The 22,716-nt window shown below is 46.6% G+C and overlaps 1 protein-coding gene across 2 annotated transcripts in view; it reads right to left on the bottom strand.

Annotated features, from left to right (window-relative positions):
* Positions 1-815: 815 nt before the first annotated feature.
* Positions 816-22,716, bottom strand: part of LOC118213224 (netrin receptor UNC5C-like) — a 185,226-nt gene continuing 163,325 nt past the window's right edge. For both annotated transcript variants that reach the window (XM_035392020.1, XM_035392019.1), the window contains 8 exons: positions 21,926-22,273; positions 19,130-19,217; positions 17,397-17,565; positions 11,448-11,681; positions 10,484-10,633; positions 7,401-7,565; positions 4,878-5,056; positions 816-3,795 (listed from right to left, as the gene is read on the bottom strand). In XM_035392020.1, coding sequence (XP_035247911.1) covers positions 3,636-3,795; positions 4,878-5,056; positions 7,401-7,565; positions 10,484-10,633; positions 11,448-11,681; positions 17,397-17,565; positions 19,130-19,217; positions 21,926-22,273 — 1,493 coding nt within the window. In that variant the 3' untranslated portion in view covers positions 816-3,635. The remainder of the gene's footprint in view (positions 3,796-4,877; positions 5,057-7,400; positions 7,566-10,483; positions 10,634-11,447; positions 11,682-17,396; positions 17,566-19,129; positions 19,218-21,925; positions 22,274-22,716) is intronic.

Genomic DNA, 22,716 nt, shown 5'->3' on the forward strand with positions numbered 1-22,716 from the left:
TGTCCTAACCGTTCTTCAAGCTGCTGAACACAGCTGTCAACTTGCCTTTCCCATCAGACTTACGGTTTTCCTAACCCTAACCCTAGTTTGGGCCCTTAACCCTAATTGAAGCCATTGGTAGATTGGAAATCTTCAGAAAACCAATTTAAAATTGATTAAAAACTAATGTAAATATCAGGATTACAATAATACAAATGCAAAATAATGTTTCAGGTCTTTTAAAAAGATTTTTTTCCATGAAGAAATATTAATATATTGCTAATTTCTTAATGCCCATAGGTACCCATGCTAGAGTAGAAAATATTTGACTTATTCAAAATCAATAACAAACCTGTGTCCTAACCGTTCTTCAAGCTGCTGAGCACAGCTGTGCACTTGCTTTTACCCTCAGACTTACCGTTTTCCTAACCCTAACCCTAACCCTGGTTTAAGCCCTTAATTCTAATTGAAGCCATAGGTACTTTTGAATACCATTGATTTCTCATTTAAATTAGACACAAAACTCTATACCTTATCGGTTTTGGAACCTGTAAACAAATTAAACATAAAGGGGCAAATATACATGATATCTAGCACACCCTTGTGCACACACTCACAAACACACACACACTCGCACACACAAACACACACACACAATCTCACACACTCAAACACACACCCACTACTGTATGTGTTCATACACTGTATACGCACACACACACTGAAGTACAGCACAACGTACACACTGCACACACAGGTACATGCACACATGACTAAGACCTACACCTGCATAGCAGCCATATTCAGATATTCAGGCAAAACAACCACATGATCAGTGTTGCTTATAAATATAATTTATTACTTGTTTAAAAATTCTTTCTTACACTTTGTACAGAAATTTGAAGAAATCCGAGCATTTGCAGGACACGTCCCAAAGTGCAAGTGCTGAGCACATCTTCACTTTAGTGCCAAAAGTACTGATCCAAACACACCTGAACGGCCACTTCACCACTTCAAGCATTTCCACAAAAGAACATCGTGTTTGTAATGGATGCCCGAGTTTGCATAGACAGCTTTTTTTTTTTTATCTGACAGCTTTTGCGAGAGAACAAAGACTAGAGACTGCCTACTGCCGTTGTATAAACTGAGGATAAGCTCAGACTGGAAACCTCTGTACATAATACATGTATCATACACACCTCATTGCCCAAAAATATCTGTGTGGTTTTATTACATTTCATTGTCCTCGTCTCCCCCTGTTGGTGTAGAATGGCACTGTCCAGTTGAGGTCAGCAGGCACAATCTGCTCACACTAGACATTAACAGAAGAGGCGGGGCCACCTGTCTCCCCAGGTAACCATGGCGATGCAGATCTAGAGGGAGACGGGTCCCCCAACTTTGGGACAACATCAACCCCGCCACCCCCGGGGGGGAGGGGGGGGGGGCAATATTACTGTACTGTGTTGTATTGGGTGGTAGAATTAGTGTCCCTCCCCCAGAAAATAAAAAAGAAATAAAAATCAGAAAGGAAATTCCCTGTTTGCTGTCATTCCCCGACTGCCCACCCCCAAAGTATAAATGAGATCAGCGCCCTCACACAGTACCACATACAGGAGAGGCAAAACATGAATCAAATAACACACAATAATCAGCTATCCAAGCTCTTTACCTAGGAGGCCTTGAGTGAAATCACCATAGATATGAATTCACAGCCACTGTGAAGGGTTTTTGTGTTTGTTTATTTTTTTTGTACATCAATAGATGCAATCACCAAATAACCTGCAAGAAAAGCAATCCCGAGGATGCAAATATCTAAGAAAGAATTATCCCCCCCCCCCCCCCCCCAAACAGTGAAACTTGACGATGTCTCCCCCTTGTAGCCTGACACTCAATTAGAAGGAAAAATCAATACCAGCCTTTTAGTTTAAGCGTTTGTTCCTTCGCTTATTTTGTGAAAGAATATTTCACAAAAATCCAAACACAAAGTGGCTTAGAGGTAAGACACACTGGTGTTTCTCTTATCAAGATGGCTGTACTTAACGACAAGAAAGCTGACACACTTCCAATTATTATTATTATCATTATTATTTTTTTGAAAAGTTCCACCGGTGGGACAGAACTTTGGTTTGAAGTAATCATATAAGGTGTTACAATCTGCAGTTTGCCATACATATTTGGATTTTGACATTTCCTGTTTTCAAAAATACTGCTGGTTTTGGAACTACACTAGTATAAATAATAATTTGCAGATGTGTTTTATTATTATCTTAAATTATATGATTTCTAATAAAATTAAGAGAACTGAGACACGGGGAGGGGGTGGGGTAGGGGGTGATTAATTAAATAGTAATAGTGACAGTCTTCACCTTTGATAAACCAATCAGATCATAACGTGAGTCAGTCATTGTCTTAGGCCAGTCCCTTTAGGTCTGCTGATTGCACTGCCATGGAGAGAAAGGTTTACACTATAAAAGATAAAAGTGTGAGTGGTTTAAAATTCTGAAAGGCATATTTAGGCAGAACAGGTATTCTTTTTTTACCTGTGCACTGCAGTGTGCAGAAGTACCTGTTCCCTCATAGCACAACAGCTTACCTGAACACCTGAGCCCGGACACACCTGCACACCCCTGTAAACACTGCTGGCGAAGGTTAACTTAACGAAGCACCAGGTGCTCAGGTGAGCTGCTGCAGGCTGATATTACATCATCATGACTTAACACCGGATTTTTCCTCCTTTCATCAAAACACATTTAAACTTCAGCATTTAAAAAAAAAAAAAACTTAACAAAATAATACCACAAATCACAAATTTACAGACATCACAATGTTCTTTTATGCATATTTACAGGTTTGCACAGTTGGCTTTGTACCACTAAAAAGAGGGGTTGCACATGTTTTTCTCTATGCCCACAAGATGGCACTGTGGAGAAAGGAAATGGCTAAACAAAAATAAAAAAATATGACATACACGTGGGCATGATATAGTGTTGCACAAAAATATAAAAGAAATAAAAAACCCTCCTGTATGAACTCTCCTGCGTGCGGTCTCTCGCACACAGATCCGTGTATAGATCTCCTTCTGTAATTAGGAGAGCACTTGAATATGTCGATACTGCAAAAAACGATACAAGCATGATAAATGATTTTTGGAGCAGGCAGGTGGGAATGAAGGAGCAGGTGAGAAATGTTTTGATTGGTTGATCCGTAACTCAACTGCACGCATCACAATAGCCCGCACTGCTGACCACTGAGCAACCCGCAACCCGTCTGGAGCGTGATGACATCATCCACATACATGGACAGCAGAATAAAGCGTTTCCTAGGAAACTGTATCAACAGGAAAACTGCACCAAGGAGCCTATAGCCATGGCTAACAAGAAACCTCTGGTGTAAGTTTATGCTTCCATCATGTATAAATTTTATTTATTTCCGTTTTTTGCTATTTTCCGTCTTTCGTTGCGTTTCCATAGAAATGAAAAGCAGAATTTTCATTTTTTCTCTTTCAGGAAAGGATGAGCAGGCTCAGCCCACACAAGCTTTTCTCTCTCAGACCCGTTTGCGTCGTCTGAGGACCTGATCTGCGCAGATCGCTCGCTCGCCGCCCGTCGTACGCCGGTCCGTTTTCCCTCCGTCAGTCAGTCGGCTTTTTCTCAGCATCAGTGGTCCGTTGCCATGGGAACGAAGGTGTCCTGGCGACCCATCTCCTCCAGCACGGCGGCCAGGTGGGCCAGGCCTCCGTCCGGAAAGTGCTGCGCCTCCCACAGGTCCAGGATCACCCCCGTCGGGCTGGACTTCGTAGCGAAGTAGTTCAGGTACCTAGCAACAAGGACAGAGAGGATCATGGGAGTAGTTGTTTTGACCCTTCCCTTGGAGTTTACTAATTCTACAACAAACCAATATCTACCATCCTCAGACCAGCTGGGCTGGGAGTTTACTAATTCTGTGACACACATCAATCACATCGATCATATCGATCACATCGATCACATCGATCACATCGATCACATCGATCACATTTATGACCAAGAGAAAACCAGGGAAGAGCTGCACACAAATCCTGCAGAAGGACAGTTAGTGCCGTAGCGACACAGGGCTGAGACAGAGACACACTGTGAGAAACACATGAAACTGTGAAACAGGACACAGAGCGGGAAAATCCCACCGACAACAAAGCATCCGAAGCAACCAGAAAAGACACCGAAGGGTTTAAGTCATCATTAAATAACTTTTTTAAAAGTATTATTCTGGATGGCATGCGGCATCCCGCTGGTATAATAAAATATTAATTTATTCATCTGTTATTCATGTACAAATCTAGCAGCCTTCTGTTGGCGTTCAGATCACAGCTCCTGTCACTGTTCGTGTTCACAGACGTGCTCTCTTCTGTTTTAAGACATGATTTGCTTCAGGATACACAGTCCTGCCAGGGAACGGGATCTGAACTGCAGTGCACCGAAGGGGAAGAGGGAGATGAAGGGGAGAGAGGCGAAGCAGGGGACCCTGGGAAACAGGCGCAGAACGAGCACGGGGGGACTGCGCAAAGGCTCCAGCAGCCAATCAGAGAGCCCGCGGGGGACTGCGCAAAGGCTCCGGCAGCCAATCAGAGAGCCCCGCGCCCTTCCTGCTCAACGTCTCCTCCGCGGTGCTAAAGCGAGAGGTTCTCATACCCGTCTGCGCCTGCCTAAAATTAAAAACAGGGTGAAGGAGAAAGGAAGGAAGGAAAGAAGAAAATGGGAACGCCCCCCCCCCACCCCCACCCCACCAGCCACCCCATGCCTCCCCTCCTGTTTCCTCTGATAGCATAGCCCCTTCTGGGAGGTGAGCTCATTGGGTACAGAGTCAGCCCTCAAAACAAGCTGTCAGAAGAGGGGGACGGGGGGGGGGGAATTTGGGCTCACCTGTCCAGGCTCAGCTTGTGGGCCAGCATCCTCCAGTCGTTCCCGCGGGTCTGGGGGGCGTCCAGGCTGCCGCACAGCTTCTGCCGGATGGACAGGGGGATGCGGAAGGCGCCGGGCCCCACCAGGGCGGTGACGTTGCCCGCCGGGTCCAGCAGCGACGTGTCTATGCTCTGGACGTCCTGCGGAGACGCAGCAAGAGAGACGACAACAAGCCCCGATCAGCAACAGGGCCCAACCCGTAACAAAGCCCAATCCGTTTCAGGATTCCATGACAACATCTTCTCCCAGTTACTCAATTAGCTCAATCATATCTTTATCTGACGTGTGTATACGCAGCAGCTACAGCCACAGACTGCACGTGCATCCTAATAATCTTACTGTGCTCAAGCGTGCGGTAATTACACTCCCGTGAAGTCCGATATCTGTGCTCCGGTCGGTCCCAACGCGGCAGACGCATTCCGCCGACTAATTTCTTTACCTCGCCGGATTCCGGCTCAACTCTCGTCTCTCGTGCCGCGATCTCCTTGGCCGTGTCGCGGCTCAGTGAGACCTGAGGGAAGCCGAAACCGGTTAACGACGCAGACGTAACTGTCTGTGCCGATTTTCCGATTGCTTGGAGCTGTGCAGAGACGGCGTCCTTCACCGATTCGCTGAAATTAAAAGCTCCCTGCAGGAGGCTAGCCTTGTGTTCCATCAGTGGGTTTTCTCAGATCAGACAGAACTCGGGAGACGACCCGAACGGCCTCTGGAACGCCATCAAATGTGTCCTAACACGTCAGTACACAGCTTCCTCTTCCACTTCAGAAAGAGAACCCTAAAGACCCCTACAGACACTCAATACACTGCAGTATACTGTAAATACACAGACTTAAAAAAAAAAAAACCATAATCAATATATTTTACAACGTATCTTTATAAAACATATATTGCAACCTGACCTAAGTCAAATCTGTATTTGTTTTGGATTCAAATATTTTTCTACACTTTACTGATCTTGTCTGGTGTATTGGAACCAATGAAATACTCTCAAAAATTGCAAACCTCATCTTCTGGTAATATTAACAGGCTCAGTTACACCAGGCAAGATCAACAGAGCACAGAAAAGTATTTGAATCCAAAACAAATATGTATTTGACCCAGGTCTGATTTATTTATTTTTCCAACAGGGGAGTATTAAAGACCTCAAACCCTCATCTCAAAGTGGAGAACTAGCAAAAAAAAAAAAAAAAAAATCTCTCATATGAAATGATACCACATTGAAACGTTAGGAAAAAGGGAACCGCATGAAGGACAGAACTGGCTGCAGTCACACGCCGAGCCCACAGGAGGTTTTATTTGCACGCCAGCAGGCAGAGCCAGCTCCTCGCTCAGTTCCTGAGTCTCACGCAAAGAGAATCATCCGAACCCACGGCAGCGACCCAAGCTCACCTGCGCTGGGAGCTTCCACAGAGCCCTGATACGATCAGCCCCACCGCGTGCGTTTTACTCAGAGTCAATCTGCGAGTGCTCTGAATGCACCCGCTTCTGATAATGTAGTTTATTTTTATTTTTTTTTCCATCAACCGCGTCTCCCTTTGGATTATCCCCTGTAAGCTGTGCTCAGGTTTATGAACCGATATCTCTAGATGAAGATGTGCCTTCAGAGTTTGTGAAGGGGAAATCGCCATCCCAGTGACAGGCAGAGATAAGGGGGAGGGGATGGGGGGGGGGGGGGGGTCAGGGCAGGCAACGAGAAATGCTATATCTCTATCAGCAGAACACCTGGTATGAGAGGCTCCACTTTCTGATTGGTTCTAGAAAGTTTGAGCCAGTGCCATGCTGCAGACCATTGCCGACATGGGTATGAATTGGCTCCTCCAGTAAAAGTCCCGCCCACATGACGTCATGATTGGTAATCGACCAATAGAGTATTAGCACACCACATCCCTGGAAGCTGAATGGGCATCTCTCACATCAGGGCCACCCCAGTCAGGGTTACTGCACCACTAAGACCAAACGAGCACAGGAATGCATAATGAAAGTTATGGTCTAAAGCACAGACCATGCAGTATATTCAGCCCTGGCCACTGAGGGCAGTAGTACTGCAGGCTTGTTTACTGCCCCAAAGTTAATTGATTGATTTATAACACCACTGATTGGCTGGATATCCTAATCACTAGGTGGCCTAACTCCCTGAGTAGAGGAGAAGAATAAAAAGCCGTCAAGCCTGGACTTCAACCCCCACCGACCCTCTGCTCTACAAATTTCAGGCAGATAGCAGACAGCCTACTAAAGCAGTTCAGGTTCAGTACCTTGACCAAGAGTACAGCAGCAGTGCCTGATCCAGGATTTAAACCTGCAACCTCTGGGTAACCGGCCCAGTTCCCTAACCACTACACTACACTGCTGTATGCTGCCCGGTATCTGTGTGGAATTGGCCCTTAGCTAATGTCCAGGTAAGGCCACTCGTTGTGCCATAAGGTGCCAGGGAGGATGGGTGAGGGCATGAGCAGCAGGGCGAGGCGTGGCAGATTTGGCGCTCACCTCGGACAGAGCGCTGCTGAGCTGGAATATCTGCCCCTCCCCCTCCACCTGCCGCACGCACAGCTTGCAGGTGAGCTCGGCGGTCGCCACGGAGAAGCGCTCCAGGGTGAAGGTGCAGTGCAGGGAGCGCTGGGATCCGCTCCACACCAGGTAGAACGGGATCTCCTGCAGGGGGAGGGGGTGGAGAGAGAGAGAGAGGGGTACAGCCAGTCAGAACAGGGTACAGCACGGTCACAATGGGGTACAGCAGTCAGAACGGGATCTCCTGCAGGGGAAGAGAGTGGGGTACAGCTCGGTCAGAATGGGGTACAGCGGTCAGAACAGGGTACAGTGTGTTCAGAGTGGGGTACAGGCCTCAGAGTGGGGTACAGCTCGGTCAGAATGGGGTACAGCGGTCAGAGCGGGGTACAGTGTGTTCAGAGCGGGGTACAGGCCTCAGAGTGGGGTACAGCTCGGTCAGAATGGGGTACAGCACGGTCAGGGGAGGACAGGGTACAGCATGCAGGTGCATTAACAGGGTCTTGCTGTAAAGGAACACGTGTCCTCATTTAGCCTACCCTGTAATTAAAGGTTACAGTTTTTAAAAATTAAAAATTGTAAATGGCGTATTGTACAGTCACCTCAGGCACAGCCCCAAGTACTGTATGCAGCCTTGTGTCTGACTGAGTACTGCCTCTATCCATCTCTCAGACCAAGCCCCGCATCAACTCTCCGCACATAACAGAGATTCGGTAAAAGCTGTTCAGAGACATTTTCATAATGGACGTCACTGACATTTAAAAACAACTTTTAAGGGAGAACAAAAAACAAGACCTTGATATATGCAGTATCCACAGTGTATAGTGCATTCAAAAGAGCATATGAATATAGCATTGGCCTTTATTCCTTCTTTCAGCATAAAAATGCATTCTGAAACTTTAAAACTTGATAAAAAGTCAATATAAAGTCTCATTATCTGCCCTCGTCCCGTTTGAGAAAAAATGCTTTATATGTGGATTTTGAAAGTTGAAACATCTCCACGGCAACGTCATCCTGACTGACCTGGATACCAGAACAGTTTCACCATACGAGCGGCAGGCCAAGGAAAACCGACAAAGATCATCCACATCCATAATGCTAAAAAAGCCTGATTCATATCCATAACGACTGGGAGAGGGACACGCTGGGCCGGGCGAGTCAGCTGGGAGGGAAAGCAGAAGCCTACGTGGAATACGTTACGAGACAAAACAAATAAAATGGCTACCTTATAGGGACTACTTTATTAAAGTCACCTAATTAGCAGGTAAAGCATACGCAAAAACCTTGAGATGTGTCATCAGGGCAACCAAGTTGTGTGTACTAAACTACAGTACACACAGTTTGATAAAAACAGAAGCAGAAAAGCATCTTCCTGTGATTTTAATCAGCTGGCTTTAAGTGACTTACACGTTCTAATAATAAGTGACTCGTAGCGCGGTGAACGGTGGAAGTGTAGAGGAGCAGAGGAGACACACGAGCGCGTGCCTGACGCTGCTGTAATGGCTGCTGCGTGTTCTGCATGCAGGCGCTCGCCTAATTGGCCGCCGCATAGCTTCATAGCGTCATACATCACGTCTCAGCGAGCAAAGCTGAGCTCCCCGGGGGGATTCAAGGCTGCGGGATGCTGGGAAGCACATTGTGACAAACCTTTCCGTTGTATAAATATGCACGTGTATAAATATATATATATACATATAAATATATATTTACTTTTGAGTTTTCTGTCACTTGACTCAGTTTCAAGTACACACACCTTTAAGAAAAAAAAGCACAAACCGTCACACCGTCAACTCTATAGCTACACCAGCTTCAATAAAACCTCATTAGTTCTCATTAATCCTCCGCTTGTGGAACTCCCAGCAATATTCTGAGCCTTCCACCCCAGAGTTCCGCTAATTGCTAAATGTGTACAAGGTGAGACTGAAAGTCTGCGAGAACCAGCGGGTCTCTGTGATGCGTAAACGTACACGAGCGCAGAGGGGAATCCCCGCGCGTTCTCACACCCCGGGCGCACTTTTTAACGAGGGGCGTACCCACGCGCAGCGGCCCCAGGGGACGCGATGACAGGCGACGGGAAAAACTGCCATCAGAGTCATTTTTTTTGGGCGTGAGGTTTAGACGGCAAACAAGTTTACCGCTCATGGGCACTTACGCAGAAGGTTCTTTTAAAATTCGGGAAATATATTTCCTTTGATTCGTCTTTGGAGGTGATTAGATATTACATCACAGGCATTTAGCAGACGCTCTTATGCACAACAACTTACACAACTTTTTAAAAAAAAATTTTTACATAGCATTTACGCTGCATCCATTTATACAGCTGGATGTATGCTGAAGCAATGCAGGTCAAGTACCTTGCCCAAGGGTACAACGGCAGTATCCTACCAGGGAATCGAACCTGCAACCTTTAAGTACCAGTTCCTTACCCATTAAACTAAACTTCCGCCCACTGGCCCAAACGCTGGGCAGCCACACTGGGTTTGCGCTGTACTCTACCAACGGCAGTTTATCTGTGTACAGAGTTCAGGGCAGTGTGAGCACAGTGTGTAACTGGAGACACGCATCAGCTGATTCGCAGCAGATCTACTGCTAGCCCCGGAAGAAGGTGTTTATGTTTTGGACTTTGTGATAGAACGTATTTGTTTCTCAGCTCCAGGAGTTCAGGCCACAAAAAATTTGAAGTAAAAACCTGTTTTTGGAACTGTGGTACAAAAAGTGTGTGGGGAAACGGATCAAACAGTCCAGCCGGGCAGAACCATATGGGATCCAGCATGGAGACACACACAAATTTCCATATGTCCTGCTCTCCTTTCTCCTCTGTCATGTTCGCTTTTATTTTTGCATTTTTCTTGCACATACAAGCACCTTATTACTGTTACCGTGTCGATTTTTAATGATACCACCGAGCATGACTGGTGAAAAAAAACCCTCACCAGCTGGTATGCACACTCATTTCTCAGATGGCTGAGCTCAACATCCTGTAAAAATACAGTAAAAAATTTTTTTAAATTATGACAGGAACTCGTCAGCCCCGGTGCATGCTGGGACTTGCGGTGCAGCCCCACCTGGTACTTGGCTAGTAGCTTGCTCCTCCACAGCGCGTGGGGAACGTCGTGGATGGACAGCCTCAGGTTGTGGCTGTTGTCCTTGAAGTTGAGCATCTTTGGTTCATCCAGCAGCTTCCCCCCCATCTGCTTCTCCATCTGTAGAACCTCCTACATGAGTCACAGAACACAGAACCGTTAGAGAACAGAACACACAACCTACACGAGCCACAGAACACACAACCTACACGAGTCACAGAACCGTTAGAGTACAGAACACACAACCTACACGAGTCACAGAACCGTTAGAGTACAGAACACACAACCTACACGAGTCACAGAACCGTTAGAGTACAGAACACACAACCTACACGAGTCACAGAACCGTTAGAGTACAGCACACAGAACCTACACGAGTCTGAAATTCACAAGTTAAAAAAATGGAATATTCCCAAATACTTCAGAATATAACTATTTATGAATATCCCCATTTTTCTTTGCATGATTTCACATTTCGTCAAATGCAATGATATATTACAAAAATATGCAAGCCCGTTTTTGAAAAACATGTCTCTTTTTTGTACAAGGTGAAGGTCTGAATAAAGAAGAAAAGAAACTGAAGAACAAATACATTTCTAACGCTTCAAGCCCCACTGAATCACATTCATAATTTCTGAATACTCGTCCTCCAAAGAGTATTAACACACATTTCTCTTCTCCAAATGTAGGGTTGAAGCCAAGCTCAACCTGCCGGCCTCCCACTGCTTACCTAGTGTATAGTCCCATCCAGGTCACCTAATTAACCTCTATGGTACGCCCAGCGCCAAGACAAAAACTGACCTCTTCATTCTCTTCTCTACATTCTCCACAGCAAACTGAAGGACAGGCCGACCGGCAGTGAGCCGTTGTCATGGAAACCTGCGGTTGACGGACAGCGCAGGCGGGTGACGGACAGCGCGGGCGGGCCCGGCTCCGGCTCGCTCACCTTCAGGGCGTCCTGCGTGTCGTCCAGGCAGTAGACCCGGACGTGGTACTCCAGCGCGGCGCAGGAGACGGGCCCGAACACGGCCAGCTTCAGCCGCTTGGCGGCGGCCGCGCTGACGGACTGGCCCACCAGGCAGTACGTCCCCAGCGTCTCCGTCAGCACGTGGCACGCCTCCGCGTCCAGCTGGACGTAGCAGGGCGTGGTGAAGTTCTCCTCGCCCACCACCACCACGTCCTGGAGGGGGGGACACGGAAAGCGTGGTCAGGTAGAGGTCACACAACGGCCCCATTACATTACATTACTTTACAGGAATTTAGCAGATGCTCTTATCCAGAGCAACTTACACAACTTTTTACACAGCATTTACATTACATCCATTTATACAGCTGGATATATATATTTGTGCTATATATTCTATTCAATTTTACAGTTCTATTATTAGGACATTACTAACTGATCCTCAAAATGTATCTAATCCTGACCAAGTTTGAACAGTGGATAAATCTAACCTCACGTGACAAATTATGTAGAAGAAGCCGCCATGCAGGAGCCACAAGTGATAAAGTGCACCCTTATTGCTTCCAAATCAAATCATAAGGTAATCATAACCATGCAATGTCATTTAAGGTGTCATTTAATATGCAATGTAAGGTACTAACATGTTTTCCCCTTATCTGAAGATGGAGAGTGATCATTTTTCACTTGAAATTCTCAGTGCGCACAGTGCATGGGCAGACTGTGAATACAGCAGTCAGTCTGTAAGTGATTACAGGGAGACCATGGTAGACCTGCCCCAAGGTCGCCTGTCTTTACGCACGAGGAGCTGGAGAAGCACGTCCGGGTTCTCAACCTATCTAAATAAACTATCTGCATGCATGAGTAGATGTGTATGTACGTATGGATGTGTGTGTGTGTGTGTGTTCTGTGCGTGTGTGTGTGTGTATGTGTGTTCTGTGCGTGTGTGTGTGTGTATGTGTGTTCTGTGCATGTGTGTGTGTGTATGTGTGTTCTGTGCATGTGTGTGTGTGTGTGTGTGTGTGTGTGTATGTGTCTGATTTTTTAAAAGGAATTCTTTGCACACTTTATATTATTGTTCATCATACTTCATAAATATCATAATAATCCTCATGGTGCTTGTACAAGAGTTTATATGTCTGTATCCCGGGAGGCTGGTCAACAGCCAGCCTGAGTGTGTGTGTGCGTGTGTGTGTTGGCATCGCTGCTGAAAATGTGCAGAAAGTGAGTTATATTCAGCAGCCTATTTTTTTATGAAATCTGTTAGAAACACGGTCTGTCAGACATCAAATCAAACAGGCGATTGGGTTTATCAGAGAGCGAGAGGGAAAAGGCAATATTTGGAGAAAAGCAGGATGTTCTGAAATGATTATTGAACTCTGGCTTCCACCTCAGAGCGCAATAAACGGAGAGAGAGAGAGAGCGCGTGATCGGGACCGTGAGTGAAAAGGAATAACTCATCTGCAGAAATAATAGGAACGTACCTCCCCCTCTCCCACAGATATTACTCCACACAAAGCTTGGCAGCGGCGAGATATAATCAATTGTTATTTCTTGTTTAAATGGTATTAAGCTATACCCCCCTTTTTCAGTGATTGGTACTAAGGCATCCGTCATAGTCAGAGATAAACAATATGAAAGGATATTACTGCAAATTCCACCATCTCACATCCCCCCTCTCGGTCTCTCTCTGTCTCTCTTTATCCCTCTCTCTCTCTCTCTCTCTCTCTCAGAAAGCAGCTTACTGTGCTCGTTCAAGGACACACCTGGGTGTTTTTAGAGAAAATTATATTTCTGTTAATATTTCTTCTGTGAATGATGCATTCTGGGTGTAATTCTGTTTAAGTCTATCTTCCGCCACAGATTTAAAACACACCGATTTCTTTTATTTCTAAAAGGAGAGCAGGACCTCGAGACTCTTTGTGTTTGCTGTGTTCAGGCAGGTAGAAAGCCGAGAGCGTAACAGAAAGGGGACAGACTGCCACAGAGAGCACCGTCCACCTGTGCACAGGTGACTGCATGTGGCCAAACCAGCCGCCCTACAGGCTGTGGCATGCGGCCCACTGAAAACTTCCCTACAGGCAAGTACACGCTTATTTAAGCAGCCCTGGGTGAGGGCGTCTGCTAAACACCACTGTGAGTGTCACGGTCACTGTGCGGAGGAATCAATCCCAGGGTCCTCTGCTCTCTTTCCAGCCGCCGAGCCGCCACAGCGCTCCCTCTCCGCCATCTCAGCCAATCATCCGTTAACCGAATCCAGCCTTCAGCGAAGCTTGTGTCCTCAGCCTGCTCATGTTCCACTATTCTAATTAGGTTAGGCTAGGCTAGGCTAGGCTAGGCTAGGCTAGGCTAGGTTAAGCTATGCTAGGCTAGGTCAAGCTACATTAGGCTAGGTTAAGTTACATTAGGCTAGGTTAAACTAGGTTAGGCTAGGCTAGGTTAGATTATACTCTGTCATTATACACAGGAAAAGCTGCATCGTTTCTTTGCACACTGTACAGCAAAAATCAGGGACACATTCAAGGAAGCAATCCAGAAAACAATTGCAGGCAGGGACAAAAAAAACACCAACACTGCATGTGCTACGGAAATATCCCCTGAGCATTTAGCTGCCCTGATCTTCTTGTGCGATCATATAAATTTAATGAACAATAAAAAATAACAATAAAAACAATAAAAATTTTGACTGTAATATGATGTTATGAAATTATATAATAGTATTATCTCTGAAGTCTGGGTTTTTTTACAGTGGGGCCACTGACCCTTGGGGGTCATTTAAAGGTACAGTATGGGGTCCCTGGCCAGACTTTATCTCCAATGACTGTACACACTATAAATACAAAACCTTTTTAATATAACCCTTTTTAACTTGTAGTGTGGGATTGCTTTTGAGCCTGGGCTGGGGACCTTGGATCAGAAAAGGTTGAAAACCCTTGCCCTAAAATACATTAAATGCTCTCATCTAATTAACATCATTTGAAACATTTCCATACAAAAGTAAGGGCGAGCACTGTCTTTGCAGAACATGGCAAAACTCAGCAATGATTATTAATAAAGCAGGTACGACTGTAACCCCCAAATCCCCAAACATCACACCACTGATTGTGTCCTGATACCATTTTATGGAACAAAAAAAAGAAAAGAAGAACCCGGAGTTCAACAGCCATTTATTTCTCATTTAAAATAAACCCAAGGGTAAACCGCAAAGAGCTCTTTCTCACTGCATGCAACATCCAGCTAGTTTGCGCCCATCAGCGTCACACTTCCAAAGGCATGGAAGCTCTTTTCCAGTATTTTAACAACCCCATTTGGGACTATTTATTATTAAAGACTTCATGCACCGCACACAGACCTGTGATACCTCGAGTCCCTGGGTTATTTCCCCCTCATATTCTCCTGCTTTTACTTCTGCGCCTGCAGTATAAAAGCCCCATCGGGACAGGATACATGCAGATGTTTCATGTCGGTGCTGTCAGAAGAGCGAGGCGTGCATAAATGCATACTGGCGCTTATTACTCTATGGGACACACGTGCACTGGAAAAAACAGGGGTGCACACACATTAAAAAATGTTTCAGTAATAAGTTGTTTATAGATAGTTTATAGATGTTAGTCTTTGAACAAAACTACACAGAGTGCACTTTCAGAGTCTCCTGAAAACTTCTACACAACCTTTAGTGAATTTCATCCTTTACACACCCTGGGTGCCAGGCGGGTTGAGCTATTTTGCATGTGTTTATGAGAAAATGTCATTTCGCACTCACATTTCGCGATCTGTATTTTTCGGAGATAATCCGTCATACGCAGAATCAGGACATAATTAGTATGAAAGCGATAACTACTCACATATTTGCCACACAGATAAGGTTGTAACCCAGCAGTGAGTCACCCAACCGGTGACTAAACGGGACTCTAGGCCACAAGTTCCTAAACTTTTTAATATCGGGACCCAAATTAGAAATTTAATACCTTTCAGGTACCTATCAAATACACAAACTTGCTGACTGCAGACTCAATCCGGGACCAACCTCACACACTCCTATGACCCACTTTAGGTCCTGACCCACTTCAGGTCGCGACCGGTAGTGTATTACATACACGGTGAGGGCCATAACAGTTCACCGTCTTCATTCCACGTGATTTATCACCTGATTTCATGTGGTGGTGTTGAGCCTCAGAAATGGGCCATTTCAGAAAATGCAATAAAGGCATTCAGTGTAATGTAATTCAGTTCAGTTCAGTTCAGCGCAGTTCAGGTCTGAAAGGGAGGTGAGAAACCTGCATGTGGTGAAACAGGAAGCTGGTCTGTTGGTTCTCTATGCTTTTATCAGCACAGGACACGACACAGAAGTTCTATGGTCTGCCACACTGCTCCAAATAATCTCTTTGGCGGTGGTTCTGATTCAAAGGCGTTTGTTTTCCTTTTTTTTTGTCTTCACGGTTTGTGGCTTTTTTTCTGTTGTGGGAACTCACATGATTCACAACACCATTTATTTTTTGACACTTTTCCTGAATTATTTGTTTGGGGGCACACGCTGCCTCCTGAACCACGGCATTGAATAATGTCGCTCATGTAGATTGGATTTGTGTTTTCAGCAACGGGGGAAATCTCTGGGAAATCACTGGGAAATCGCTGGGAAATGGCTGAGATTAGCCTCTCGGCTAGGTGCTGCTCTTTGGTTCGCTTTCGAGTGGAGGGAAGGAGAATAATTGCTCCACTGGAAATTTTTTATTTTATTTCTATTTTTCAGACACAGCATGAAACTATAATAACAGTATTCACCATCGCACCACAGCTGTCTTTGGAAACATTTCAGAAAATTTAAGGACATTGCATACTTTTCAGCTCCGAACGAGTCAGTGCAGTTGCCATGCCGATGTTCAGCCTTTCAATGATGAATTTACATTACATTACATTCTACAATGACCTACTGTGCAATTCTTACAGATATACTGTGTGTTACTAGTGAAACCATTACATTAATTACTATTATTAAGTAATTACGGCCAGAAGTTGGCATGGAAACCAGAAACAGATATGGGGGGGGGGGGGGCCTCAGGAGACAGAGCTCATGCAGACTCACAGAGAAGGAGTCAGAGGAAATTCCATCTGATACCAGCAGGTGATCCTCCTTCTCTAATTAAGTTCGCTGCTCCGTTTAAGTGAGCCCACAAAAGCATGCAGCAGCCCCCTTTCCCTTTCCTGTCCCTGTTTCTCTCTCACTCCATCATTATGAACAAATGGTGCCATCACATGAGAAAGTATAAAAGTTTTTCTAGTCCCCGCCCGGTTTGTCTTGGTTCCATGCCCATTCTCTCTTTCTCTGAGGATGAGGTGGCAGTGCAGCCACAGTGAAAGTGAAGAATGAGAACTCAGCCCAGTGCCGCCTGTGATTCCTGTAACCCTGGACTGGAATGCTGCAGTTGCCCTAAGCTGCTCCAACATAAATGACGTGATTGGATGGTTGTGGCCCTAAATGACCTCATAGAGCATGGATACACAAAACGGGACCCTCAAAACCAAATCTGACCCTCAAAACCAAATCTGCCCCTCAAAACCAAATCTGGCCCTCAAAATCAAATATAGCCCTCAAAACCAAATCTGGCTCTCAAAACCAAATCTGGCCCTCAAAACCAAATCTGGCCCTCAAAACCAAATATAGCCCTCAAAACCAAATCTGCCCCTCAAAACCAAATCTGGCCCTCAAAATCAAATATAGCCCTCAAAACCAAATCTGGCCCTCAAAATCAAATATAGCCCTCAAAACCAAATCTGCCCCTCAAAACCAAATCTGGCCCTCAAAACCAAATCTGGCTCTGGCTTTCCTTTCTCCCAGGTTTTCACAGCTGACTCCCTGCATGACTGTGATACGAGCACCAGGGGTATGGAGTGTTTTACACCAGTGGTCGGCTCTGGTCCAATCAGATCGCTCACCTCCCACTGGCCCTGCTCTGATTGGCTCTTCAGCTGGATGTGCCAGTCCTGGCTGTCGGTCTCGGCGCAGTGGTGCATGGTGATGATGACGGGGCGAGACAGGACGGCCCCCGGGGGCCCACAGCTCACCACCGGGCTTAGGACCGTCTGCACGTCCTCCACGGGAGGCCTAAGGATCGCAGAGAGGAGGAGAGGGAGGAGAGGGAGGAGAGGGAGGAGAGGGAGGAGAGGGAGGAGAGGAGGAGAGGGAGGAGAGGGAGGAGAGGGAGGAGAGGGAGCTTAGGCCTGAGCGGTATGACACTCTCTGTACTTCCGGGATCATTCTTCATCCTGCCGAGAATGAGCAGTGACTTCATGTGAATCTTCCTTTTCCTAGATTTGATGAGCAGGTTTTCTGGAATGTTTTTTTATTTTTTTTATTTCTAAGTTCTAAGTCAGTCTTCTAGAACTCCACTGCTTTCAGTCACCAGTAGTGTTTGTTACATCAGCATTAGAATGTTCAGCTAAAAACATTCTAATCACATATTTGTGACCTCACACCTTAAAAATGAAACACAGTTACAGACAGAGGATATCTTTTCAGCATTTTACGGACAATAGCACACTTTTAAAATGTCTGTCTCTGGGAGACAGTTGAATTTTCATTGAGCAATTCTCCAGACTAAAATGAAAAATGACATTTTCTATCTGCAGACATAATTGTAGCGTTGTGTGACAGAGGGTTTGGAGATGGAGGGGAGTTATTTTTCCATCATAATTAGTTTTTGTGGCACTTTTGTGGCACAGACTGCCCTGAATGAGGAAGCTGGAAATTAGAAATTTCATTGTGTTGTGTCTGTGCCCCAGGGTCTGTATAAATGATCTTGTGTTGTGTCTGTGCCCCAGGGTCTGTATAAATGATCTTGTGTTGTGTCTGTGTCCCAGGGTCTGTATAAATGATCTTGTGTTGTGTCTGTGCCCCAGGGTCTGTATAAATGATCTTGTGTTGTGTCTGTGTCCCAGGGTCTGTATAAATGAGATTGTGTTGTGTCTGTGCCCCAGGGTCCATATAAATGAGATTGTGTTGTGTCTATGCCCCAGGGTCTGCATAGATGATCTTGTGTTATGTCTGTGCCCCAGGGTCTGTACTGTGTCAGTGTGCCAGGGTCTGTACTGTGTCAGTGCCCCAGGGTCTGTACTGTGTCAGAGCCCCAGGGTCTGTACTGTGTCAGTTTTCCAGGATCTGTACATTCTCAGTTCCCCAGGGTCTGTATAGTGTCAGTGCCCCAGAGTCTGTACTGTGTCTGTGCCCCAGGGTCAGTATAGTGTCCGTGCCACAGGGTCTGTATTGTGTCAGTGCCCCAGGGTCTGTACTGTGTCTGTGCCCCAGGGTCAGTATAGTGTCAGTGCCCCAGGGTCTGTATTGTGTCAGTGCCCCAGGGTCTGTACTGTGACAGTGCCCCAGGGTCTGTACTGTGTCTGTGTGCCAGGGTCTGTACTGTGTCTGTACTGTGTCAGTGCGCCAGGGTCTGTACTGTGTCTGTACTGTGTCAGTGTGCCAGGGTCTGTACTGTGTCTGTACTGTGTCAGTGCCCCAGGGTATGTACTGTGTCAGTGGGGCAGGGTCTGTACTGTGTCTGTACTGTGTCAGTGCCCCAGGGTCTGTACTGTGTCAGTGCCCCAGGGTCTGTACTGTGTCTGTGCCCCAGGGTCTGTACTGTGTCTGTACTGTGTCAGTGCCCCAGGGACTGTACCTCATGCTGTCCTTCCTGTGCAGGGTCACGTACATCTCATACACACGGCCCTGAGGAACGGCTCCTGCCGGCACCAGCAAGCTCACGCCTTCCAGAGACAAAAGAAGAGAAAAGGCTGCTGTCAGGTCCTCACAGCCAGAAGCATTCAGGACACCACACTGTGCAGGGCTCAGCGAAGGGCTTGTATTTAAAGCATTCAAACCCTTTAAACTCCAACTACAAGTTCATGCAGTGTCTTACGTTCAGTAAAATGTCAGGTGTGTGTATAAATACATACATTACATTTCACTAGTTTCAAAGTTCAAAACAAGGTTTTCACAGGTAGCTTTCTCACAGTACAAATCACAACCTCTCTCTCTCTCTCTCACGCTCTTTTGAAGCGCTTTTTTTAATAAGGCTTAAGTAGCTGTGAAATTAGTGGCCACTCCATATAAGTGCCTGAATCACATTAAATGCAGATCAATGTATTAAAGCTGATTTATTATCTGTCTTTAATAACATCTTCCCAGGAATTTGTTGGACATTAAAAGGTGGCATAAAACAGAAATAAAAATGTAACTTAGCACACATTTGAGACATTAGATATTTCCCCCTTTTTATGACACTCATTTAAAAGTTTGTTGGGCATCAATGGGTTGGACATTCTGTTTGTTTTAGCCCTAAGCACGGAGTATCTACACTCATCAGAAGCAAAACTTGAGTGGGGTCATCTAAAATTCTTTGTACCAGGTTAAGGCTCAAAGGAATCGAGGAGGATCTGGTCCCTCATTTTACTTTCACCAGAAGGGCCAAGGTTTTCACCCCAACAGAGAGAGAGAGAGTGCGCTAATTTCCCTGAGCCCGTCTCCTGCGTGCCAACACTCAGCCCCTCCTGCAGTCCAGGCACGCAGCACGTCAAATCCATACTTTAATGTGGCAGATATAGACTAGAACTATTTTAAATGAATTCCTCCGCTCCTCTGGGGGATTCGCAGTCTGCCAAGGGAACGTGCGGAGAAGAGCCGGAATTTTAATGAGTTAATGGGAAACGGATGCTTCCGGAACTGGGGAATGACAATAAAATTAGAACAAGCAAACCCCCATTCTTTCCTCACAATGGAAAGAACCGTCACTCTGAATGGTGATGCCTTCTATTCTTCACCATTACACTCAAAACAATTATACGATTCAAGCTATTTGGCCGGCTTTCATTATTACTTATTTAATGTACCCAGTGGAGTAAAACCATGTCCATAAAACCAAATAGCAAAAAAAGTCAAAACTTAAATTCCTGAAAATAATTTTCACGTGGACAAAGTAAACTGACAGAAATATATAACTGCTGAGAAATGATAAAGTCAGAGTCCGTCGTTGCTATAGTTTCCAGCAACAGAATTTCACTCGTTCAATAGATGGATCTGCTTTCAGATCTGGCTAATGGACATGCGTTCGCTCTTCTGATGCACTGACGTTAGGTTGCGGCAAGTTTACTGGGGCCTAATTTTTGGTAATTTCGCTTCAAAATGAAAAGTCAAAAAAAGAGAAAGTCAAGAGAAAGTAATCTTTTATAATCCACAGTTGCGTCAATGAGCAAAAAAAAAGAAAAAAGAAAGAAAAAGATTCTGAGAAGGCTAAGGCACATCCTTCACACACCCCAAGCGTCAGTAAAATAAAGTAAAAACGCATTAAGCATCTCCCAGAAACAGCTCTCAGAAATAACAGCCTTCAAGCCTTCAGGCCTCAGCTCAACAAAGCAAAGTGGTCTGTTTGTTAAATTTGTTCTCTTATCAGCGGGTTAGAACAGGGCTGTGACGCTGATTTAAAGAGACAGCCCCCTCTGTGCCGAATTAGTTCCCTTCGCTGTGCTGGGGACCGGGTAGCTAACGGCTCAAACCGCATCCAGTGTGACTGCAGGCCTGAGTTTGTGTAGGAACCGCTAGCAGACGAGCAGGAGGCTCATTACATCGGTTCTGTGCAGATCTGTGTCTCGGTCACACACTGCCTGCCCTGCTGTGCGTAAACACGCTGGAGTTCATAGCAATCACAGCAAAGCCAGAGTGGCCCACAGGTTTACCCGCTAACTCCAAAACCCCGCTAACGACCGCCAGCCCAGAGCAAGCTGGGAAAATAGGCTAGCGATGGCCCGACTGCTGTTTTGCTGTTCCTGAGCAGAGAGCTGTGCATGTGTGCATATGTGTGTGTATTTGTGTGTGTGTGTGCATGTGTGCATATGTGTGTGTATTTGTATGTGTGTGTGTATTTGTGTGTGTGTTTCTGGGTGTGCATGTGTGTGTATGTGTGTGTATTTGTTTGCATATGTGCATATGTGTGTGTATTTGTGTGTGTGTATGTATGTGTGTGTTTCTGGGCGTGCATGTGTGTGTATGTGTACTGAACATGCAGAGGACGGATCAAGGAACATGTCCAGATTATTAATGACCAGCGTGGTTACTCTCCCTAACCTGCTCCACATCTTGCTGAATTAATGTGTGTGGCTTTGTGAATGTGCTCTTTTGTGCAGCGTGCAGCACACCGTCTATTAGGAGAGTCATACGCCATTAACCAGAGAGAGCTGAGCCGCTAGAGAGCTTAGCGTCATTCATTCAGAGAAATGCCGCCGCCCCCCCCCCTCCCCCAGCATCATTCATTCAGAGAAACGCGCCCCAATCCCCCCCCCCCACACCCCCAGAGTCATTCTGGGGCTCCAGAGTCATTCAGAGAAACTCCTGACTACAATGAGTAAGTACACGCTGGCCTGACATGTGAACACTGCCCCCCCGCCCTCCCCCACCCTTGCCCCCCCCCCAAAAAACCCACCTGAATTGGGCACGATGAGGTGCCCCCCCAGGGAGTTGAAGGAGCCGAAGGCGGTGCAGGAGGGGTCGCGGGTTCGAGCCAGGCTCTGGCTGCGCAGGTTCATGGCCTCGCCGTCCAGCAGGGAGTGCGTGACCTTGGGCGAGAGCTTGCAGCCGAAATCGCCGGGGTCCTCCTGGGGCGTGGCCAGGCCCGAGGAGTTGTACACCTTGATCTTCAGGTTGGGCAGCGGGTCCAGGAGGGGCGAGTTGGTCATGGGGATCTTGTCCGAAACGTCGTGCAGGGCGTAGACGGGCCCGCGGTACCGGGCGGCCGCAGAGGTCAGGTCGGGCGAGGTGGCCAGGAGGTCGGCTGCGGAGACAGGAACGACCCGTTTATTATTTAAACGGAAGCCCGTCACCCCACATTACCTCTCCGGTGATTTAGCCCCCTACGACAGCTCCTGTGTGGAGAGTTATCACGCAGGATATTCGCGGCTGAGCAGCGCGTGCTTCCTGAGTTATTACACCGGCTCCTGGTTCCCCTGGCAATTAAATGCAGCTTCGGAGGCGCGTTGGGGGGGTGTGGGGGGCATGTGTGTGGGGGGGGGGGCATGGGGGGGGGGACGGCCTCTGAGGCTTCCGGGACATCGGACGCGCGGGGCGGAAGGCAAACGGTAGCCAGACCGGGCCGTCCCGCTCAGGGGACACATTCCCGCCCCACCGAAACATGACAGGAAATGACTGGAGGGGGGAGGGGCCCCCTCCGCGTGGGGCCGCAGACTCACACACGAGCGGGAGGGACAGGGGAGGGAC

Source organism: Anguilla anguilla, chromosome 14, assembly GCF_013347855.1.
Source record: "Anguilla anguilla isolate fAngAng1 chromosome 14, fAngAng1.pri, whole genome shotgun sequence".
NCBI lineage: Eukaryota > Metazoa > Chordata > Actinopteri > Anguilliformes > Anguillidae > Anguilla > Anguilla anguilla.